General features: G+C 33.4%; 1 protein-coding gene across 2 annotated transcripts in view; it reads left to right on the top strand.

The window, feature by feature from the left end:
- LOC135910050 (ATP-binding cassette sub-family G member 1-like) overlaps positions 1-20,948 on the top strand; it is a 103,120-nt gene that overhangs the window by 43,049 nt on the left and 39,123 nt on the right. For both annotated transcript variants that reach the window (XM_065442007.2, XM_065442006.2), the window contains exons 7-8: positions 18,247-18,361; positions 19,064-19,203. In XM_065442007.2, coding sequence (XP_065298079.1) covers positions 18,247-18,361; positions 19,064-19,203 — 255 coding nt within the window. The remainder of the gene's footprint in view (positions 1-18,246; positions 18,362-19,063; positions 19,204-20,948) is intronic.

The following is a 20,948-nucleotide window of genomic DNA, read 5'->3' as shown; positions in this document are numbered from 1 at the left end:
TTTCATTATACATCTGTATATTTATACATATTTATACATTTTTCCGGGTAAATGCTGTTCAGGTATATACATCATTACATATATCACATTATTATTATATTATTATAATATTAGTATTATTATTATATATTATTATTATATTACTATACATTATTATATTATGATATATTAGGTATATTACATTGTTACATATTAAATATTGTGTTACATATTACATGTTACATATTACATGTTTCATTATACATCTGTTTCATTATATGTATTTATACATTTTTCCGGGTTAAATGGTCATCAGGTATCTTGTATCTGTTTCATCATACATTCAACAAGGCATGTATCAGTATTTCTATTTTACATATATATTTTATATATATTTACATATATTATATATATTTACACATATATTTATATATATTTACATATATTTTACATATATTACGTTGTTACATATCACATGTTACATACATACATATTTTAATGTTACATCTGTTTCATTATACATATTTATTCATTCTTCCAGGTTAAATACTCTTCAGGTATATACATAATTACACATATTACATTAATATATTATTATATTATTATTATTATTATTATTATTATACATATTATTATTACATTACATTACATTATTATAATATTATATATTAGGTATATTACATTGTTACATATTACATGTTTTCACTATACATATTTATGCATTTTTCCGGGTTAAATGCTCTTCAGGTATCTTGTATCTGTTTCATTACACATTCAATATTACATGTTACATTACATATTACATGTTACATATATTACATTGTTATGTTACATTATAATACATTATTATATTGTTACATATATATTACATATATATATTGTTACATATATTACATCATTATTATATTATTATATTATTATTATATTACATTACATTATTATATTATTATATATTGGGTATATTACATTGTAACATATATTATATTGTTACATACATATTTTCATGTTACATATTACATGTTTTCATTATACATCTGTTTCATTATACATATACATACCTTTTTCCGGGTTAAATGCTCTTCAGGTATCTTGTATCTGTTTTATTATACATCCGATGTTACATGTTACATTCAATATTACATGTTACATATTACATATTACATGTTACATTCAATATTACATGTTACATATTACATATTAGTACATACATTACATTGTTATGTTACATTATATTACATTATTATATTGTTACATATATTGCATTGTTACATATATACGTTGTTACATATTACATGTTACATACATACATATTTTCATGTTACATATTACATGTTTTCATTATACATCTGTTTCATTATACATTCAACAAGGCATGTATCAGTATCTCTATTTTACATATATATTTTATATATATTTACATATATTTATATATATTTGCATATATATTCATATATATTTACATATATTTTACATATATACATTGTTACATATTACATATTACATGTTACATACATACATATTTTCATGTTACACTACATGTTTTCATTATACATCTGTTTCATTATACATATTTATACATTTTTCCAGGTTAAATGCTCTTCAGGTATTTTGTATCTGTTTCATTATACATTCGATGTTACATGTTACATTCAATATTACATGTTACATATTACATATTACATGTTACATCCAATATACATGTTACATTACATATTACATATTTTCATGTTACATATTACATGTTTTCATTATACATCTGTTTCATTATACATTCAATATTACATGTTACATATTACATTCAATATAACATGTTACATTACATATTACATGTTACATTGAATATTACATGTTACAAATTACATTGTTATGTTACTATATATTACAATATTATGTTGTTACATATATTACATTGTTACATATACACATTGGTACATATTACATATTGTGTTACATAATACATGTTACATATTACATGTTTTAATTATACATCTGTTTCATTAAACATATTTATACATTTTTCCGGGTTAAATGCTCTTCAGGTATCTTGTATCTGTTTCATTATACATTCAACAAGGCATGTATCAGTATCTCTATTTTACATATATATTTTATATATATTTACACATATATTTATATATATTTACATATATTTTACATATATTATGTTGTTACATATCACATGTTACATACATACATATTTTCATGTTACATCTGTTTCATTATACATATTTATTCATTCTTCCGGGTTAAATGCTCTTCAGGTATCTTGTATCTGTTTCATTACACATTCAATATTACATGTTACATGTTACATTCAATATAACATGTTACATTACATATTACATGTTACATATATATTACATACATATATATTATGTTATATTACATATATACATTGTTACATATATTATATCATTATTATATTATTATTATTATATATATTATTATTATATTACATTATTATATTATTATATATTAGGTACATTATATTGTAACATATATTATATCGTTACATACATATTTTCATGTTACATATTACATGTTTTCATTATACATCTGTTTCATTATACATATTTACACCTTTTTCCGGGTTAAATGCTCTTCGGGTATCTTGTATCTGTTTTAATATACATCCGATGTTACATGTTACATTCAATATTACATGTTACATAACATATTACATGTTACATATTACATATTGGTACATACATTACATTGTTATGTTACATTATATTACATCATTATATTGTTACATACATTACATTGTTACATATATACGTTGTTACATATTACATGTTACATACATACATATTTTCATGTTACATATTACATGTTTTCATTATACATCTGTTTCATTATACATTCAACAAGGCATGTATCAGTATCTCTATTTTACATATATATTTTATATATATTTACATATATTTATATATATATACATATATATTCATATATATTTACATATATTTTACATATATACATTGTTACATGTTACATACATACATATTTTCATGTTACACATTACATGTTTTCATTATACATCTGTTTCATTATACATATTTATACATTTTCCAGGTTAAATGCTCTTCAGGTATTTTGTATCTGTTTCATTATACATTCGATGTTACATGTTACATTCAATATTACATGTTACATTCAATATTACATGTTACATTCAATATTACATGTTATATTACATATTACATATTACATGTTACATCCAATATACATGTTACATTACATATTACATATTACATGTTACATACATATTTTCATGTTACATACTACATGTTTTCATTATACATCTGTTTCATTATACATTCAATATTACATGTTACATATTACATTCAATATAACATGTTACATTACATATTACATGTTACATTGAATATGACATGTTACAAATTACATTGTTATGTTACTATATATTACAATATTATGTTGTTACATATATAACATTGTTACATATTACATGTTTAAATTATACATCTGTTTCATTATACATATTTATACATTTTTCCGGGTTAAATGCTCTTCAGGTATCTTGTATCTGTTTCATTATACATTCAACAAGGCATGTATCAGTATCTCTATTTTACATACATATTTTATATATATTTACATATATTTTACATATATTACATTGTTACATGTATTATATTGTTACATATAACATGTTACATACATACATATTTTCATGTTACATATTACATGTTTTCATTATACATATTTATACATTTTTCCGGGTTAAATGCTCTTCAGGTATAAGCATTGTTACATATATTACATGATTAATATATTATTATATTATTATTATATTATATATTATCATTATATTACATTACATTATTATATTATTATATATTAGGTATATTACATTGTTACATATTACATGTTCTGGTTATACATCTGTTTCACTATACATATTTATACATTTTTCCGGGTTAAATGCTCTTCAGGTATCTTGTATCTGTTTCATTAAACCTTCAACAAGGCATGTATCAGTATCTCTATTTTACATATATATTTTATATATATTTACATATATTTTACATATATTACATTGTTACATGTATTATATTGTTACATATATACATTGTTACATATTACATGTTACATACATACATATTTTCATGTTACATATTACATGTTTTCATTATACATATTTATACATTTTTCTGGGTTAAATGCTCTTCAGGTATATACATTGTTACATATATTACATCATTATTATAATATATTATTATTATTATATATATATATATATATTATTATATTATATTACATTATTATATTATTATATAGTAGGTTATTACATTGTTACATATATTATATTGTTACATACATATTTTCATGTTACATATTACATGTTTTCTTTATACATCTGTTTCACTATACATATTTACACATTTTTCCGGGTTAAATGCTCTTCAGGTATCTTGTATCTGTTTCATTATACATTCGATGTTACATGTTACATTCAATATTACGTGTTACATATTACATGTCACATTCAATATTACATGTTACATTACATATTACATATTACATATAACATATTGGTACATACATTACATTGTTATGTTACATTATATTACATTAATATATTGTTACATATAATACATTGTTACATATATATGTTGTTACATATTACATGTTACATACATACATATCTTCATGTTACATATTACATGTTTTCATTATACATCTGTTTCATATTATATATTATATTTAACAAGGCATGTATCCGTATCTCTATTTTACATATATATTTTATAATGTTTACATATATTTTACATATATATTTTATATATATTCATATATATTTACATATATTTTACATATATACATTGTTACATATTACATGTTACATACATACATATTTTCATGTTACACATTACATGTTTTCATTATACATCTGTTTCATTATACATATTTATACATTTTTCCAGGTTAAATGCTCTTCAGGTATCTTGTATCTGTTTCATTATACATTCGATGCTCATTATATGTTACATGTAATGTAACATGTTACATGTTACATTACATATCACATATTACATGTTACATTACATATTACATGTTACATATTACATATTGGTACATATATTACATTGTTATGTTACATTATATTACATCATTTTATTGTTACATATATTACATTCTTACATATAATATATTGTTACATATATACATTGTTACATATTACATATTGTGTTACATATTACATGTTACATACATATTTTCATGTTACATATTACACGTTTTCATCATATATCTGTTTCATTATACATTCAATGTTACATGTTACATTCAATATTACATGTTAGATATTACATATTACATGTTACATTACATATTACATATTAGATGTTAAATATTACATGTTACATTCAATATAACATGTTATATTACATATTACATGTTACAAATTACATTGTTATGTTACATTATATTACAATATTATTTTGTTACATACATTACATTGTTACATATATTATATTGTTACATATACACATTGTTACATATTACATATTTGGTTACATATTACATGTTATATATAACATGTTTTAATTATACATCTGTCTCATTATACATATTTATACATTTTTCCGGGTTAAATGCTCTTCAGGTATCTTGTATCTGTTTCATTATACATTCAACATGGCATGTATCAGTATCTCTATTTCACATATATATTTTTTATATATTTACATATATTTTACATATATATGAATTTATACATATATATATTTTAAATATATGTACATATATTTATATATATTTACACATATATTTATGTACATTTACATATATTTTAGATATATTACATTGTTACATACATACATTGTTACATACTACATGTTTTCATTATACATCTGTTTATTTATACATATTTATACATTTTTCCGGGTAAATGCTGTTCAGGTATATACATCATTACATATATCACATTATTATTATATTATTATAATATTAGTATTATTATTATATATTATTATTATATTACTATACATTATTATATTATGATATATTAGGTATATTACATTGTTACATATTACATATTGTGTTACATATTACATGTTTTCATTATACATCTGTTTCATTATATGTATTTATACATTTTTCCGGGTTAAATGGTCATCAGGTATCTTGTATCTGTTTCATTATACATTCAACAAGGCATGTATCAGTATTTCTGTTTTACATATATATTTTATATATATTTACATATATTATATATATTTACACATATATTTATATATATTTACATATATTTTACATATATTACGTTGTTACATATCACATGTTACATACATACATATTTTAATGTTACATCTGTTTCATTATACATATTTATTCATTCTTCCGGGTTAAATGCTCTTCAGGTATATACATAATTACACATATTACATTATTATATTATTATATTATTATTATTATTATACATATTATTATTACATTACATTATTATAATATTATATATTAGGTATATTACATTGTTACATATTACATGTTTTCACTATACATATTTATGCATTTTTCCGGGTTAAATGCTCTTCAGGTATCTTGTATCTGTTTCATTACACATTCAATATTACATGTTACATGTTACATGTTACATTCAATATAACATGTTACATTACATAATACATGTTACATATATTACATTGATTTGTTACATTAAAATACATTATTATATTGTTACATATATATTACATATATACATTGTTACATATATTACATCATTATTATATTATTATATTATTATTATATTACATTACATTATTATATTATTATATATTAGGTATATTACATTGTAACATATATTATATTGTTGCATACATATTTTCATGTTACATATTACATGTTTTCATTATACATATTTATACCTTTTTCCGGGTTAAATGCTCTTCAGGTATCTTGTATCTGTTTTATTATACATCCGATGTTACATGTTACATTCAATATTACATGTTACATATTACATATTACATGTTACATTCAATATTATATGTTACATATTACATATGGGTACATACATTACATTGTTATGTTACATTAGGTATTAGGTATATTACATTGCTACATATTACATGTTCTCGTTATACATCTGTTTCACTATACATATTTATACATTTTTCCGGGTTAAATGCTCTTCAGGTATCTTGTATCTGTTTCATTATACATTCGATGTTACATGTTACATTCAATTTTACATGTTACATATTACATTTTACATGTTACATTACATATCACATATTACATAATACATGTTACATTACATATTACATGTTACATATTACATATTGGTACATATATCACATTGTTATGTTACATTATATTACATTATTATATTGTTACATATATTACATTGTTGCATATATTATATTGTTACATATATACATTGTTACATGTTACATACATACATATTTTCATGTTACATATTACATGTTTTCATTATACATCTGTTTCATTATACATATTTATACATTTTTCTGGGTTAAATGCTCTTCAGGTATCTTGTATCTGTTTCATTATACATTCGATGTTACATGTTACATATTACATGTTACATTACATATGACATATTACATGTTACATATAACATATTACATGTTACATTACATATTACATGTTACATATTATATATTGGTACATATATTACATTGTTATGTTACATTATATTACATCATTATATTGTTACATATATTACATTGTTGCATATAATATATTGTTACATATATACATTGTTACATATTACATGTTACATACATACATATTTTCATGTTACATATTACATGTTTTCATTATACATCTGTTTCATAATATATATTTATACATTTTTCCAGGTTAAATGCTCTTCAGGTATCTTGTATCTGTTTCATTATACATTCAATGTTACATGTTACATTCAATATTACATGGTACATATTACATATTACATGTTACATTCAATATTACATGTTATATTACATATTACAAGTTACATTTAATATTACATGTTACATTACATATTACATGTTACATATTACATATTAGTACATATATTACATTGTTATGTTACATTATATTACATCATTGTATTGTTACATATTACATATTGTGTTACATATTACATGTTTTCATTATACATCTGTTTCATTATACATATTTATAAATTTTTCCGGGTTAAATGCTCTTCAGGTATATACATTATTACACATATTACATCATTATATTATTATATTATTATTCTTATTATATATATTATTATTATATTACATTACATTATTACAATATTATATGTTAGGTATATTACATTGTTACATATATTATATTGTTACATGTTACATATATTACATTGTTATGTTACATTATATTACATTATTATATTGTTATATATATTACGCACATATATATTACGTATATATATTTTACATATATGTACATATATTGTATGAATATGTATGATGAAACAGATGTATAATGAAAACATGTAATATGTAACAATGTATATATGTAACAATATAATATATGTAATATAATGAAATATATATATATATATATATTTCATTATATTACATATATTATATTGTTACATATATACATTGTTACATATTACATGTTTTCATTATACATCTGTTTCATCATACATATTTATACATTTTCCGGGTTAAATGCTCTTCAGGTATCTTGTATCTGTTTCATTAAACATTCAACAAGGCATGTATCAGTATCTCTATTTTACATATATATTTTATATATATTTACACATATTTATATATATTTACACATATATTTATATATATTTACATATATTTTACATATATTAAATTTTTACGTATATTAGATTGTTACATATATTATATTGTTACATATTACATGTTACATACATACATATTTTCATGTTACATATTACATTCAATATTACATGTTACATTACATATCACATGTTTTCATTATACATCTGTTCCATAATACATATTATATATTACATATTATATATATATATATATATATATATATATATATATATATATATATATATATATATAAAAATCTCTACATTCATATATATATATATATATATATATATATATATATATATATATATATATATATATTACATATATATTTTATATATATTTACATATGTTTATATATGTTACACATTACATGTTTTCATCATACATCTGTTTCATTATGCATATTTATACATTTTTCCGGGTTAAATGCTCTTCAGGTATCTTGTATCTGTTTCATTATACATTCGATGTTACATGTTACATTCAATATTACATTATTATACATATTATACATGTTATATTATTATACATGTTACATATTACATATTACATGTTACATTCAATATTACATCTTACATATTACATATTGTTACATATATTACATATTTATGTTACATTATATTACATTGTTACATATATTATATTGTTACATATTACATGTTTTCATTATACATCTGTTTCATTATTCATATTTATACGTTTTTCCGGGTTAAATGCTCTTCAGGTATCTTGTATCTGTTTCATTATACATTCAACAAGGCATGTATTAGATATATTACATTGTTATGTTACATTATATTACATTATTATATTGTTACATATATTACATTGTTACAATATACATTCGACAAAAAAATTATTGAGAAGGCATTGAAATATTGTTGGTCAATGTTGAGTTTTTTTATTGAGTAATTATTGAGAGTATGTTGGAGAATTGTTGGGTTGAGTGTTGAGCACTCTTGAATATTGGCCACTGAAATCGAATTGAAACACCATTGGGTACCTCAATGTTGAATAATTGTTAATTTACCATTGAAAGTCCATTGTGCTTAAACAGCCCGTTGTGTTCGTTTTGTTAAATGGTTGTTGAGTTACCATTGATTCTGCGTTGAACTAACGTTGTGGCAGTTCTGTTGACCCGTTGTTGAGTTATTGCCACAGCATTGAAAAGCATATCGTGGCACAGTTGAGATGCCATTGAGATTTCAGAAGTCGCCATTGAAATATAATTGACGTTTCGTTGGGCTAGTGTATTTTTATTCATATATTGATATTGCTTCGCTGTTCACACTTGCATGCCCCAGGGCCTGCTCATAACTTTTCCAAACACAAACAAAATCAAAGGAGAGACTGATCAACTTGAAGTACCTTTATTTACACTAAAGATGCGTGCACGTGAAACATTATTAAAGTACATAAGGCACCACTACATCGAACCTGGAGACATCGCATCCACGACCCCGAGCCCCAAATTGCCACGAAATGCGTAAGCGTGAAGTGCAACACTGCCTTCCGGTACGAGTGTGGTACAAGCGTAGCACAGCTGCACACCTGCTGCACGATTATTTGTCGCTGTTCTCCTAAACTCGTAGTGCCTGCCTAAATACCTTGAAAGGCAGCGCGCCTCTCACGTATCGGAACGCGATAACAAGCGCTTAGACGGCATACGTGAGCCCCCATGAAAAATGACGTGGCCACTGTACAAAATTATCGCTGCGCAGAGAAGCCGATACTTATGTTCCAATTGTGTTCTCTCATACAAATGAAGGAAACGTTATTATACAGGAACAAATGAAGCAATGCAATTTTACGCACATGGGGCGCCACTGCCTATTCGCCTACCATTGTTTCAAACGAAGTGACGGCGGCAGCGAGTTAGTATCGCGCGCTTTTGCTCCAGGGCATGCGGTTTGCATGAAGAAAGTGAACGGTGTGCTTAACATCTCACGCTCGTCAATGTCAAAATAGAAAAGAAGGCTACGTGCCCAAGAAAACGAGATTACTTACCTATCTTCAGAAGTGCGGCTGCGACTGTTTCGGGGTGCCTTCTCTCCAACAGGCATCATGGCCTCTGCCGCGCAACTCATCAAAACCGTCAGGCTCGCACATCAGTAGAAGACTAGTTGTTGGGTGAGCCAACCACTTCACCGGATAAACGTCCCACTTATCGTCGTTAAAGCATTTCACTAAAATGTGCGTCATGATGTCCGAAAAGTAAATTACTTTCATCAAGAAGCACGAGGCGTGAACCACCGCACAACTGCAACCGAATAACTGAGTACGAAAGCCGTTCACAGCTTCACATGGTTCACTATCGCATTCAGTTATAAAAATCTTTCAAACACAAAATAACGGCACTTAAGAACCACTAATTGATTAGCAATAACTTTTCATCAACTAAGCTTCATAAATTTTAAAGAGCTACATAATTTATAGCGTAAACAATAAATACTACGACCAAAAAATGCGACTACGAGACTAGCGGTAACCATGTGAACTGTTGCAAAAGTGTGCGCAAAACGAAGCTCGGTTGCGCCCGTTTGCGTGCACACATACACACCCGAACGCTACCTTAACGTTTGTCGCGCCACCTAGAAATATAAATTACTACTAGTTTTGCTATTTTCACAAAAATAAAATTTCTAAAATAGTTTATAGCGTCTTTGCAGATGACAAGGTGACAAGTAAGGTACAATAAGAGTCCGTTACCTGTATTTATTTCATTTCCCTTTGGTGTTTTTCACTGAACATACGAGACCTGCAGGCTTGGAACATGACTGGACGACAGTTCGGCGAGGCTCAAATAAAGCGCTGCTTCTTGCAAGGCGAGAAACGGGAGCAGCCGCTGATACAGCGATTAGCTGTGATACTGATGCGGCTGTTGCTGAATCTGAAGCTCTTTGACGTCAATGGTTATAGCAGCTGCGCGCTGCGATCTCAAAGCGCGTTCATTCTTTGATATCTAGTACCACGGACATTGAACAAAAAACTATATTTGCTTTACGGACAGAGGGTACGTCGCAGGAAATTCGAAGACCTCACCCGTGTATGTTTGTAGCGTGTGCGCGCTTGCATCCTACGGTTCCCACAGTGCGTCCGATGCTCGAAGGTAGCGTCGTCGCCTGTCGGCACCTGTCTTATCGCCGGCCGCGCTGCCGCCGTGTATACTTTTGGGGAACTCCACATGCGAGTAGTCACCGTGTTGGCAAGTGAATTTCGCATTCTTCTGCTCCCCGAAACGTGCTCATTTCAGATCGTACCAATGGTTATGTCATCTAGTGTATGTTAAAACGATGATGGCATTTGTACACCGGCGAAGAAATAAATCGTTATGAACTTGGGCGGTCATGAATCTAGTCTAACGTTGCAGTTTTTACGTAGCGAAAATGGCTACGAAAGTGGGGCGGTCCCGGAGATAGGCGCTTCAAAGCGCCAGCTGTAGCGACAGCACTAGGAAGTGGCACGCGGCGCACACGCCAAGCATTTCAGAGCTTACTGGCTTTCGAATGAGAGGAGTATGCGCGCGCTCGTGGCCTATTGGTTAAAGTAACGGGCTCGACGGCCGACGTTCGATTCCACCCCATCGGTCACACATACTTTTCTATTAATGAAAGCGAGGCGAAAGAAGAACCTACCTGCCGTAAAGTGACAGGAATGAGGTTGGAACGCATCGCAAAACATGTTTGGAATGTCTTCATATGCGAGTCCTAATTATTGTATACTGGACTCAACTGCTACACAACAAAAGAACAACGACAAAAGTCAACACAAATTACCCAATAAATTGTTTATTGAGAACACTCAATGGTAATATTGTTGTGGAAGGGTTGAGTGAACTTAATTGCTCTTGAAAATTTGTTGAAGTCCGTTGTTTCAACAATTCCCCAACAATATATCAATGGTTAATCAACACTCATTTTTGTACGGGCGGGCAGCCATTGACAAATATGCAGGCCGAATGCATTGCGTTTACCATACGTCACATGCTAGAAGTTGTCCGTATTATCTTCACTACCTATACGATGCTACTACGTGCACAAAATACCGTTGATATCGCCAAATAAGTAGCAGGAATAGCTGTAGCCCCCATGTGAATGTTACAATGTGAAGACCCCAGTAATTGTGAAGACCCCAGGCTTGGGGTGCGTAGAGGTGATAAACCACGTCCTGCTATTTTCAAATTTTTGGACTACAGGTCAAAGATTGCAATATTAAAGAATGCCCGAAAGCTTAAAGGTACAGATATATATATAAATGAGGACTTCTCTGAACGGGTTCGAAAGATACGCAAAGCTCTTTGGAGGCTTTCTGTAAATCAAAGGAAAAATGCATCTACCGTTCGTCTGCAGTATGATTCCTTGCTGATAGACAATGTACGCTATGTGCTGAATGAATCAGGTGATTCAATGATTAAAACCAAAAAGCAAACCTCTGCAGTACATGAAACTTGACTGCATTCCGATGCTAATTTCTCGCTGGTAAACGTTAATGCCCGCAGTCTTCTTAACAAAATTCAAGACTTTCACCATCTCGTGGCATTTTATCATCCTTCTGTGATTGGCGTGACTGAAACGTGGCTTGGTGAACACATCTTAGATACTGAAATTTTACCACCAGGTTACAGCGTCCTCAGGAAAGATAGAAGTGACCGGCGCGGTGGCGGTGTGGCACTCTTCGTAAACCAAGACATTGAGTTTACAGCATTGCCTGACGTTCCTAACTGCGAATCAGTATGGTGCAAAATAAGGCTTTGTGGATTCACTTTGGCTGTAGGAGCTGTTTATCGACCCCCTGACACAGATCTCAGTGTCTTTTCCGATCTTACCGATTATATAACCAAACATAAACTTAACTGTTGTAAAATGTTACTTGCTGGTGATTTCAACACCCCTGGCATAGATTGGCCAACGCTATCTGCTGGTGGCCGTCACAAAGCCATTTGTGATTACTTGATTAACATGTCTATTTCTTTCGATCTGACGCAAATTGTGAATTCCGCAACCCGAGAAAGCTCAATTTTAGATCTTGTTTTCATAAATGAGCAACTTAGACAAAATGGTTATGATAGTACCATCGTTGAAGGCCTCTCGGACCATAAAGGGGTCATTGTTTATTTGAATTTAGCAACTATGCCTAAGCGCCCCTCACATCAGACAGTATTGAACTTTGAACGTGCTGATGACAACTCCATAACTGAGTTGCTCGCATGCTCTTTTGATGAATTTTCGAGTTGCGTAAACCATTCCTCTGTTAACGTGTTAGTGAACCGTTTTTACTCAATTGTCAATCAATGTATAACTGATTACATTCCAACCAAGTGTATAAAGCGCAATCCCAAGCACCCTTGGTACACACGTGAAATTATACACCTAATTCGTCGCATCAGGCGTCTGCGCAAACAACCCTATGCAAACAATCCAATGAAAGCTTCAGTATTGACCACACTTAAAAACAACTTAAAATCTGCTATGTCAAATGCGAAAAGTTTCTATTTTAATAGCACCTTGTCATACTTCATTAAAAACAAGCCATCAAAGTTCTGGCGAACCATCAGTCCACCAAGTGAGAGCTCTCCTTCATTCATAATTGCTAATCAACCATGCTCAGATAATCTTAGCATTACTGAAGCTTTCAATAATTACTTTAAATCAGTGTTCACCTGTGATGATGGACGCACCCCCACGTTTTGCACTACTCTTTCGTCATCACCTTTTCCTAGTATGGCAATCACTTCAGCTGGTGTACACAATCTTATACTCAAGATCGATACTATGAAAAGTACTGGGCCAGATAATATTCCAGATATGTTTTTACGGCGATATTCTGAATGGAGCTCTCGGTACTTATCCCTAATTTTTTCGAAATCTGTAGAATCATCCACTGTTCCAATACTCTGGAAATGTGCTAAAGTTGTTCCAATTCACAAAGACGGTAATAAGCAGGAAATATCTAACTACAGACCTATTTCTTTAATATCAACATCTTGTAAACTATTGGAACACATTATTCATAAATATATCATTGAGTACTTATCTGAACATAATCTTCTTTCGCATGCTCAGCATGGCTTCCGTTCCGGATTCTCCACGGTAACACAACTTCTAGAATTCTCCCATGATATTGCATCCACACTTAACCTTAGAGGACAACTTGATGCCATTTTTATTGATTACAGTAAAGCTTTTGACACAGTGTGCCATAAAAAGCTTCTCATTAAACTCAAGGCAATAATTCATGATTATAAATTACTAGGTTGGATACAGGACTACCTAAGTACAAGAACTCAGTTTGTTGCATTTAACAATGTTCACTCATCTCGTGTCAATGTTACATCCGGTGTACCACAGGGGTCTGTCTTGGGTCCTTTGCTGTTTGTAGTCTATGTAAATGATGTCGTTGAAGTAACCGCGGGCACTTCTGTCAAAATAAGACTATATGCTGATGACTGTGTCCTTTATTCTAGTATAAGTAGTAATCATGATCAGTTAGAGCTGAATGAAGTCTTCACCCGTTTTTGCGAATGGAGCAGAACATGGCAAATGTCACTTAATTTTAAGAAAACCGTATCAATGACTTTTTCGAATAAAAAACAACCATTACAATTTACATATTTTAATGAAGCGCACAAGCTTGCAAGCGTCCACACGTTTAAATACCTTGGTGTTACTTTCTCCCCTGATCTAAAATGGCATGCTCACATTAACTGTATAACCAACAAGGCGTTGAGAAAACTGGGTTATCTTAAAAGAACCTTACGAGATGCAACTAAAGAATGTAAATTAACGGCATACAGATCACTAATAAGGCCTCTACTTGAATACGCGTCGGTAGTGTGGTCGCCACATCATTCCAAAGACATAGACATGCTTGAGTCTATTCAGAAAAAGGCCATAAGGTTTATATATAATCGTTATGACCGCCATTTCTCACCGACATCGCATGCTAGCAAGCTACTACTAAAGCCACTGGCCCATAGACGTACTTGTGACCGTGTTGTTCTGCTACATAAAATTGCTCATGGGAAAACTTATGTCAATGCGCCTATTGTTTTCACTAACCCTTCTTCTCGGCCCACCAGAAGAAGTCATCATCTTAACATTGTTCCTTTGAATGCAACGATTGATTGTTTTAGGTTTTCCTTTTTTCCGCATACAATTGTGATTTGGAATGGCCTCGAGGGGTCCTTGCGCGAGTTACCAAGTGATGTATTTGCCAACCTATTACCTAATCATGTTCATTAATCAACTAGCTATTCCTGATATTGTTTTTTTTTCGATTGTTTGTTTTCTTTTTGCCACTCAAATGTATTCTTCAACTGATTGACATATGTATGCACTCACTCCTGCAATATCTTGCTATGCAAGATGGCAGTATATGTAAATAAAAAAAAAAAAAAAATAAAATTGTACGATGCACAATATTGGGCCAAATCAAATAATAAAAAACTTCCGAGTATCAGCAAAGAAATGTAAATTGAGCTGCACGACCTTTTATTCGTGCTTGAAATCTTGATAGCGTCTCCAATTCTTGCGAAAGATGCCGTTATCTAAATTTACTCCTTCGCGTACTTCCGCATTTCCTCTTTATTGACATTCTGTTTGTCTTTTTCTCAAATTGATGCACAAGCATCACTGAAAAATTTCGCGGAGCGAGCATGCGATAGCCATTCTTGTACTGTGTTTTCTATCGTTTGTCTTAATTTTCTCTCTTTTCTTGCGGTAGATCCTTCACCGTCACAGCGCACATGGTTGTCCTCAATTAACAGCTTACACATAGTGGCGTGCTAGTAGGACCCACAATGTTGTGGCTTAGGTGTTGCCCGCTCGCAGAGGTATAGCAAGTAATGTCAGAGCTGACCGTGCCGCTGGAACTGCACACACAAATCCAGGCTGACCCTGATGCCATTTTCATGGGAGTGTGCGAGTATTCGAAACTTTCAAATAACGAATGACTAATGTTATCCTATTCGATTAGGTCCTAAACGTGAATATTCACTATGCGAAAATTGAAATATTTTCTAATAGAGAGAGAGAGAGAGAGAGAGCTATTTAATTTAACGCGACAGCCTAGTCCGGGCCCGCTGTGAAAAGTGAGGCCTAGTCGACAGCCGGCCCGAAAAGGGTTCTCATGGCATCCGGGAAAAAAATTTGTCGGCCACTCTTCCGGGCTCGCAGATCGAAGCTATTCTGAAATAGATAGCCTCCGCCACATTTTCGAGTAGATTTTGAATACATTACGTCGTCGACTGCGCACGCTCAAATAGAAAATTGAAGCAAAACGAGATCACTTTCAATCCATCCGCAGTGAACGTAATCTATACTATAGAGCAGGCAGCGTCACTTAGGTAGCCAGATCTATCCTGATAAACCACAGTTTTTCGCAGTTAACATTTGCTTAATCGTGGAATTCAGCCGAAGGTGTTGTTTTGGTACAATTTTTAGATGTAGCACCTGTGTCCTCTCATTGCTCTAAGTATGAATACGTTTCCGTGAAACTTACTGTATGCAATCCTATAGCAACCATCTGCTGCTACCAGTCTAACTGTGAGAAAAAGCGCGATTTCTTGCTCTGCCATAGCCGCAGCCGACATGCAATTTGTGATTTGCTCGCGGAGGTATACACAGATGTTAATTAGCCCGCGAGATTGTCCTTATAAATGTTATATGATAATTCGTAAGAGTGTCTGCTTTAAAGACACCAGATCTTGCGAACTACTTAGTTGTTACTGCTATTCCCTTTGGGCTTTTAATTTAAGCACGCTAATATAGTGCAATGGCAGAAACTTCCTAATATTGTGAATACCAGGGTGTGAAAACTGTTTGATATTAATGCTGACAAAACTGTACATTATTCCTGAGCTATTATAGAGATACTTGATATTCTATTTAATTCGTATTCGGTCTCAAGAAAGAAAGAAATTCAGCTCTTCGCACACCTGTATACATTTTCAAGAAGAGGCGCGGTCCGTTCACCACTTGCGTGTCGTCCTCAGCGCATAGCCATGCCACAGGCTACGCTGAGAGCGCCGCCTGCGGCCTGCGATATCGCCCCAGGTGCGTGTCTTTCCTGCACCACGCGGTAGGCATAGTCGAACGTGCCTTCAAACCACTCGCCTAAAGGCCGCATGCACAGCACATCATTTATTTAAAAATGCGCGCCGTTGTGTCCCTCGTGTGATGTTGACTTTGTTAACGCAATTTGTATTTGTGGTCGCTTTACCCGCCTCAGAGGTTGGTAAAGCGAGATTCCTTAGTGAGATTCTGTAACTTTTGTGTTAGTGCATTTGGGGCATGTGTATGTAATAATATGCACGTTTTTTTATATTGTTATTATCTCACTTCCTTTCTTTTGCCCCTGGCCATTTAACCCGATTTTGCGTGAACGGCACATCGCTAAGGCGACCTCTCCAAACATAACTGAACTTTGTCATTCTCTCTCCAACGTTGCCACAAATTACTCCGCGTGCCTTTCTATGCAGCTCTACATGGTGTCCAGCGGCCGCTGCATCTACAACGGCAGGATCGACCAGCTCATTCCATTCCTAGCACAACGTGGCTTGCACTGCCCCGAGTATCACAATCCCGCCGATTACAGTGAGTTGCAAACAAGGCAAACTCAAAGCCCGTGGTCATGGTACCATGAGCTGTGAAGCTTCGTAATGAAATCAGCCAAAAATAAAAATCGCAATATTCGAGATCCCAGCGAACATACGGCAAGCTTTGCTCAACGTCTGCATGTTCTTTGCAAGGGTGGCACACAACATCGTGGCTCAGTTCGATAGAGTAAACTACGGAATGATGGCTTACGTTCTTTATCGGCATCCACCTGTCGTCGGTTGTTCGTGCACAGACTTCGTATAAAATCTCGAAGCTGCTGCCCGCGCGGAACCGCAGCCTGGCCACCTGCTGGCCCACTTGTGAAACATTGAGTTTACCGAGACCGTAGATATCGATAAGGGCATTCCTACTCATTTTCGTGAGCCCTGGAGTGCCTATTCTTTCCGGCCACTGAAATAAGCAGTAGCTTCATTACCCATCACGGTTGTTTCAAAACGTTAAGATTACACGTTCGCCTGGGGCCTCCTAGTATTGCCGTCACAATGCATAAGACGGCCGATGACGTTGTGTGCGATGACTGAGATCATGGTTCAGTGTTCGGTTTCCGCTCCTCCCACGTTGCCAGAGAGCGGGGCTCGGTCTCTGACCCCATGGCCATTTTATTTCACCATCTCCATCATATGTTTTGCGTAAATGCAGCAAACGAATGCCAGTTTCCTTTTTTTTTTCTTTTCGCAGTTTGTGAGATAGCTTCAGAAGAGCACAGCGACCACTGCGAAAGACTAAGCGCCGAGTTTCGGATTCCACTTAGTAGCCCCGAACAAGGCGTCGATTACAGCAGCACGACTATTTATGGCGGAAAAGTCATGACGGAACAGGTGAGCCATTTAATAGTATGGATAATAATTGCTATACGTCCGACACTTTCACCGAGTGCTGTTAGCGTCGCACACGCAATGCAAATTTCAAGGAACGTGCAACTTAATCTGATTTAACACCTCACTTCGCTGCGGCTTGCTAATCATTCGTAGTGGCTGCAAGCAACGCGGCTATTTTTATTTCTGAGTGCCAAATGTTGCCAGCATCCAAATCATCCCTGGTAACTTTTACTTTATTCACGTGCAGCTGGAGTTGTGATCGAGGTCATGTTGCCGGAAATTGGCCGCTTCTTTGCCATGGTGGAGTTGATATAGAGAATAATCGCTGCTCAAACCGAGTTGTGATTGCATGCTGCGAATTATTGGGAATGCCAAGTGCGCACGTCAATTTAAACGGCGTAAATTTAAAACGTCACTTTAATGCCATAGCAACCACACGGATACTCGAGGATCATCGGATACTCGAGGATACTCGAGGATCACGTCGCGGGCGCCACCGCCGCCGCGCTCTCCCGGGTGCGACAGCGCATGCGGTTCGGGAGCGCTAGGTTGCAGGCACGGTTGCAGGTCACGTGATCTGCTGAGGACACGGAGGCGCGACGAAGCGAAATGGTAAAAAAAAAAGCGGCAGCATCATGGAGGAAGGAAAAGACACTGAGCACGGGCCCTGACGTCACTCTTCGTGAGGGCCATCTTCGACTGGTCGTTTCTGAGCGCTCTGGAGCGCTCTCGCGAGCGGCGTTGTCTTCGGCTGGTTCTTCTCGATTGCTCTCCTCCACCTTCAAGGCTCTGAGGCGCTCCGAGCCCTGTCGTCGGAGCAGTCGTCGAAATTGAAACATCATCGCAGAGCCGCGTCGCTGCTGTTGGCGACGGCCCACCGTAACCTAGGCCACTGCGACGAACGCTCGTCCCGCCGGCGCGTCCGCCGGTTTTCCCGGCAGCGCCGGGAGCTTTCGATAAGCGAAACATCGGAAGTTGGTGGTAGTCACGTGGTTTAGCATCTGCCATTGCCTCCTGCGAGAGCGAGTCGCACGTTTGGCTTGCGCGCTCGTCCTCTACCTCTGAGCTCGGGGAACGCCGGATCTGCCCGACTCTGCTTCGGGGGATGGAAGCAACCAGCCGAAGATAGCATAAGTGAAGCCGGAAGTTGGCGTTGCTCCGGCGTCATGTCGGGCCAGTTCTCCTCTCTTGTTTACATTTCTCGCAAAACCACGCCGCCCTGCGCGCAACCGGGGTGCTCGGACGCGCGCGCTCCGTGGCAATCCTAAAATGTTGTCTCGTCACATTACGGTTGCTGAAGTCTTGTTCAAAAAAGGTCATAATTTACTTCGCTAATTGGGCCGTGAGGTCGAATCCGCTGCTTTTACCGGCTTTTATGAAAATAAACATGCTTTATCAGCCCAGCCAACTGAACTGTTCTCATGAACCGCATGTACCGGCCGCTGCTCAGTTTTCGCGTGTTTTTTATGCGAAGCATATTACGAGAGCTCAACCCAGCTCCTCAGGCGCGGCGGTGTCGCCTTGAATACCACGTGACACCATGACGTCACGACAGAGGAGAAGTGGCTTTGGCTCAACTCTTGCAAGATGGGCTGGGTGGGAATCGAACCAGGGTCTCCGGAGTGTGAGACGGAGACGCTACCACTGAGCCACGAGTACGATGCTTCAAAGCGGTACAAAAGCGCCTCTAGTGAATGCGGTGTTGCCTTAGAAACGAGCTGTTGCTAAGGCTCAGGCGTGCGTCG

The sequence above is a fragment of the Dermacentor albipictus genome, chromosome 4 (assembly GCF_038994185.2).
Source record: "Dermacentor albipictus isolate Rhodes 1998 colony chromosome 4, USDA_Dalb.pri_finalv2, whole genome shotgun sequence".
NCBI classification, from domain to species: domain Eukaryota; kingdom Metazoa; phylum Arthropoda; class Arachnida; order Ixodida; family Ixodidae; genus Dermacentor; species Dermacentor albipictus.
The sequence above is the reverse complement of the archived record's forward strand: the minus strand, read 5'-3'. Positions and strand labels throughout refer to the sequence as shown.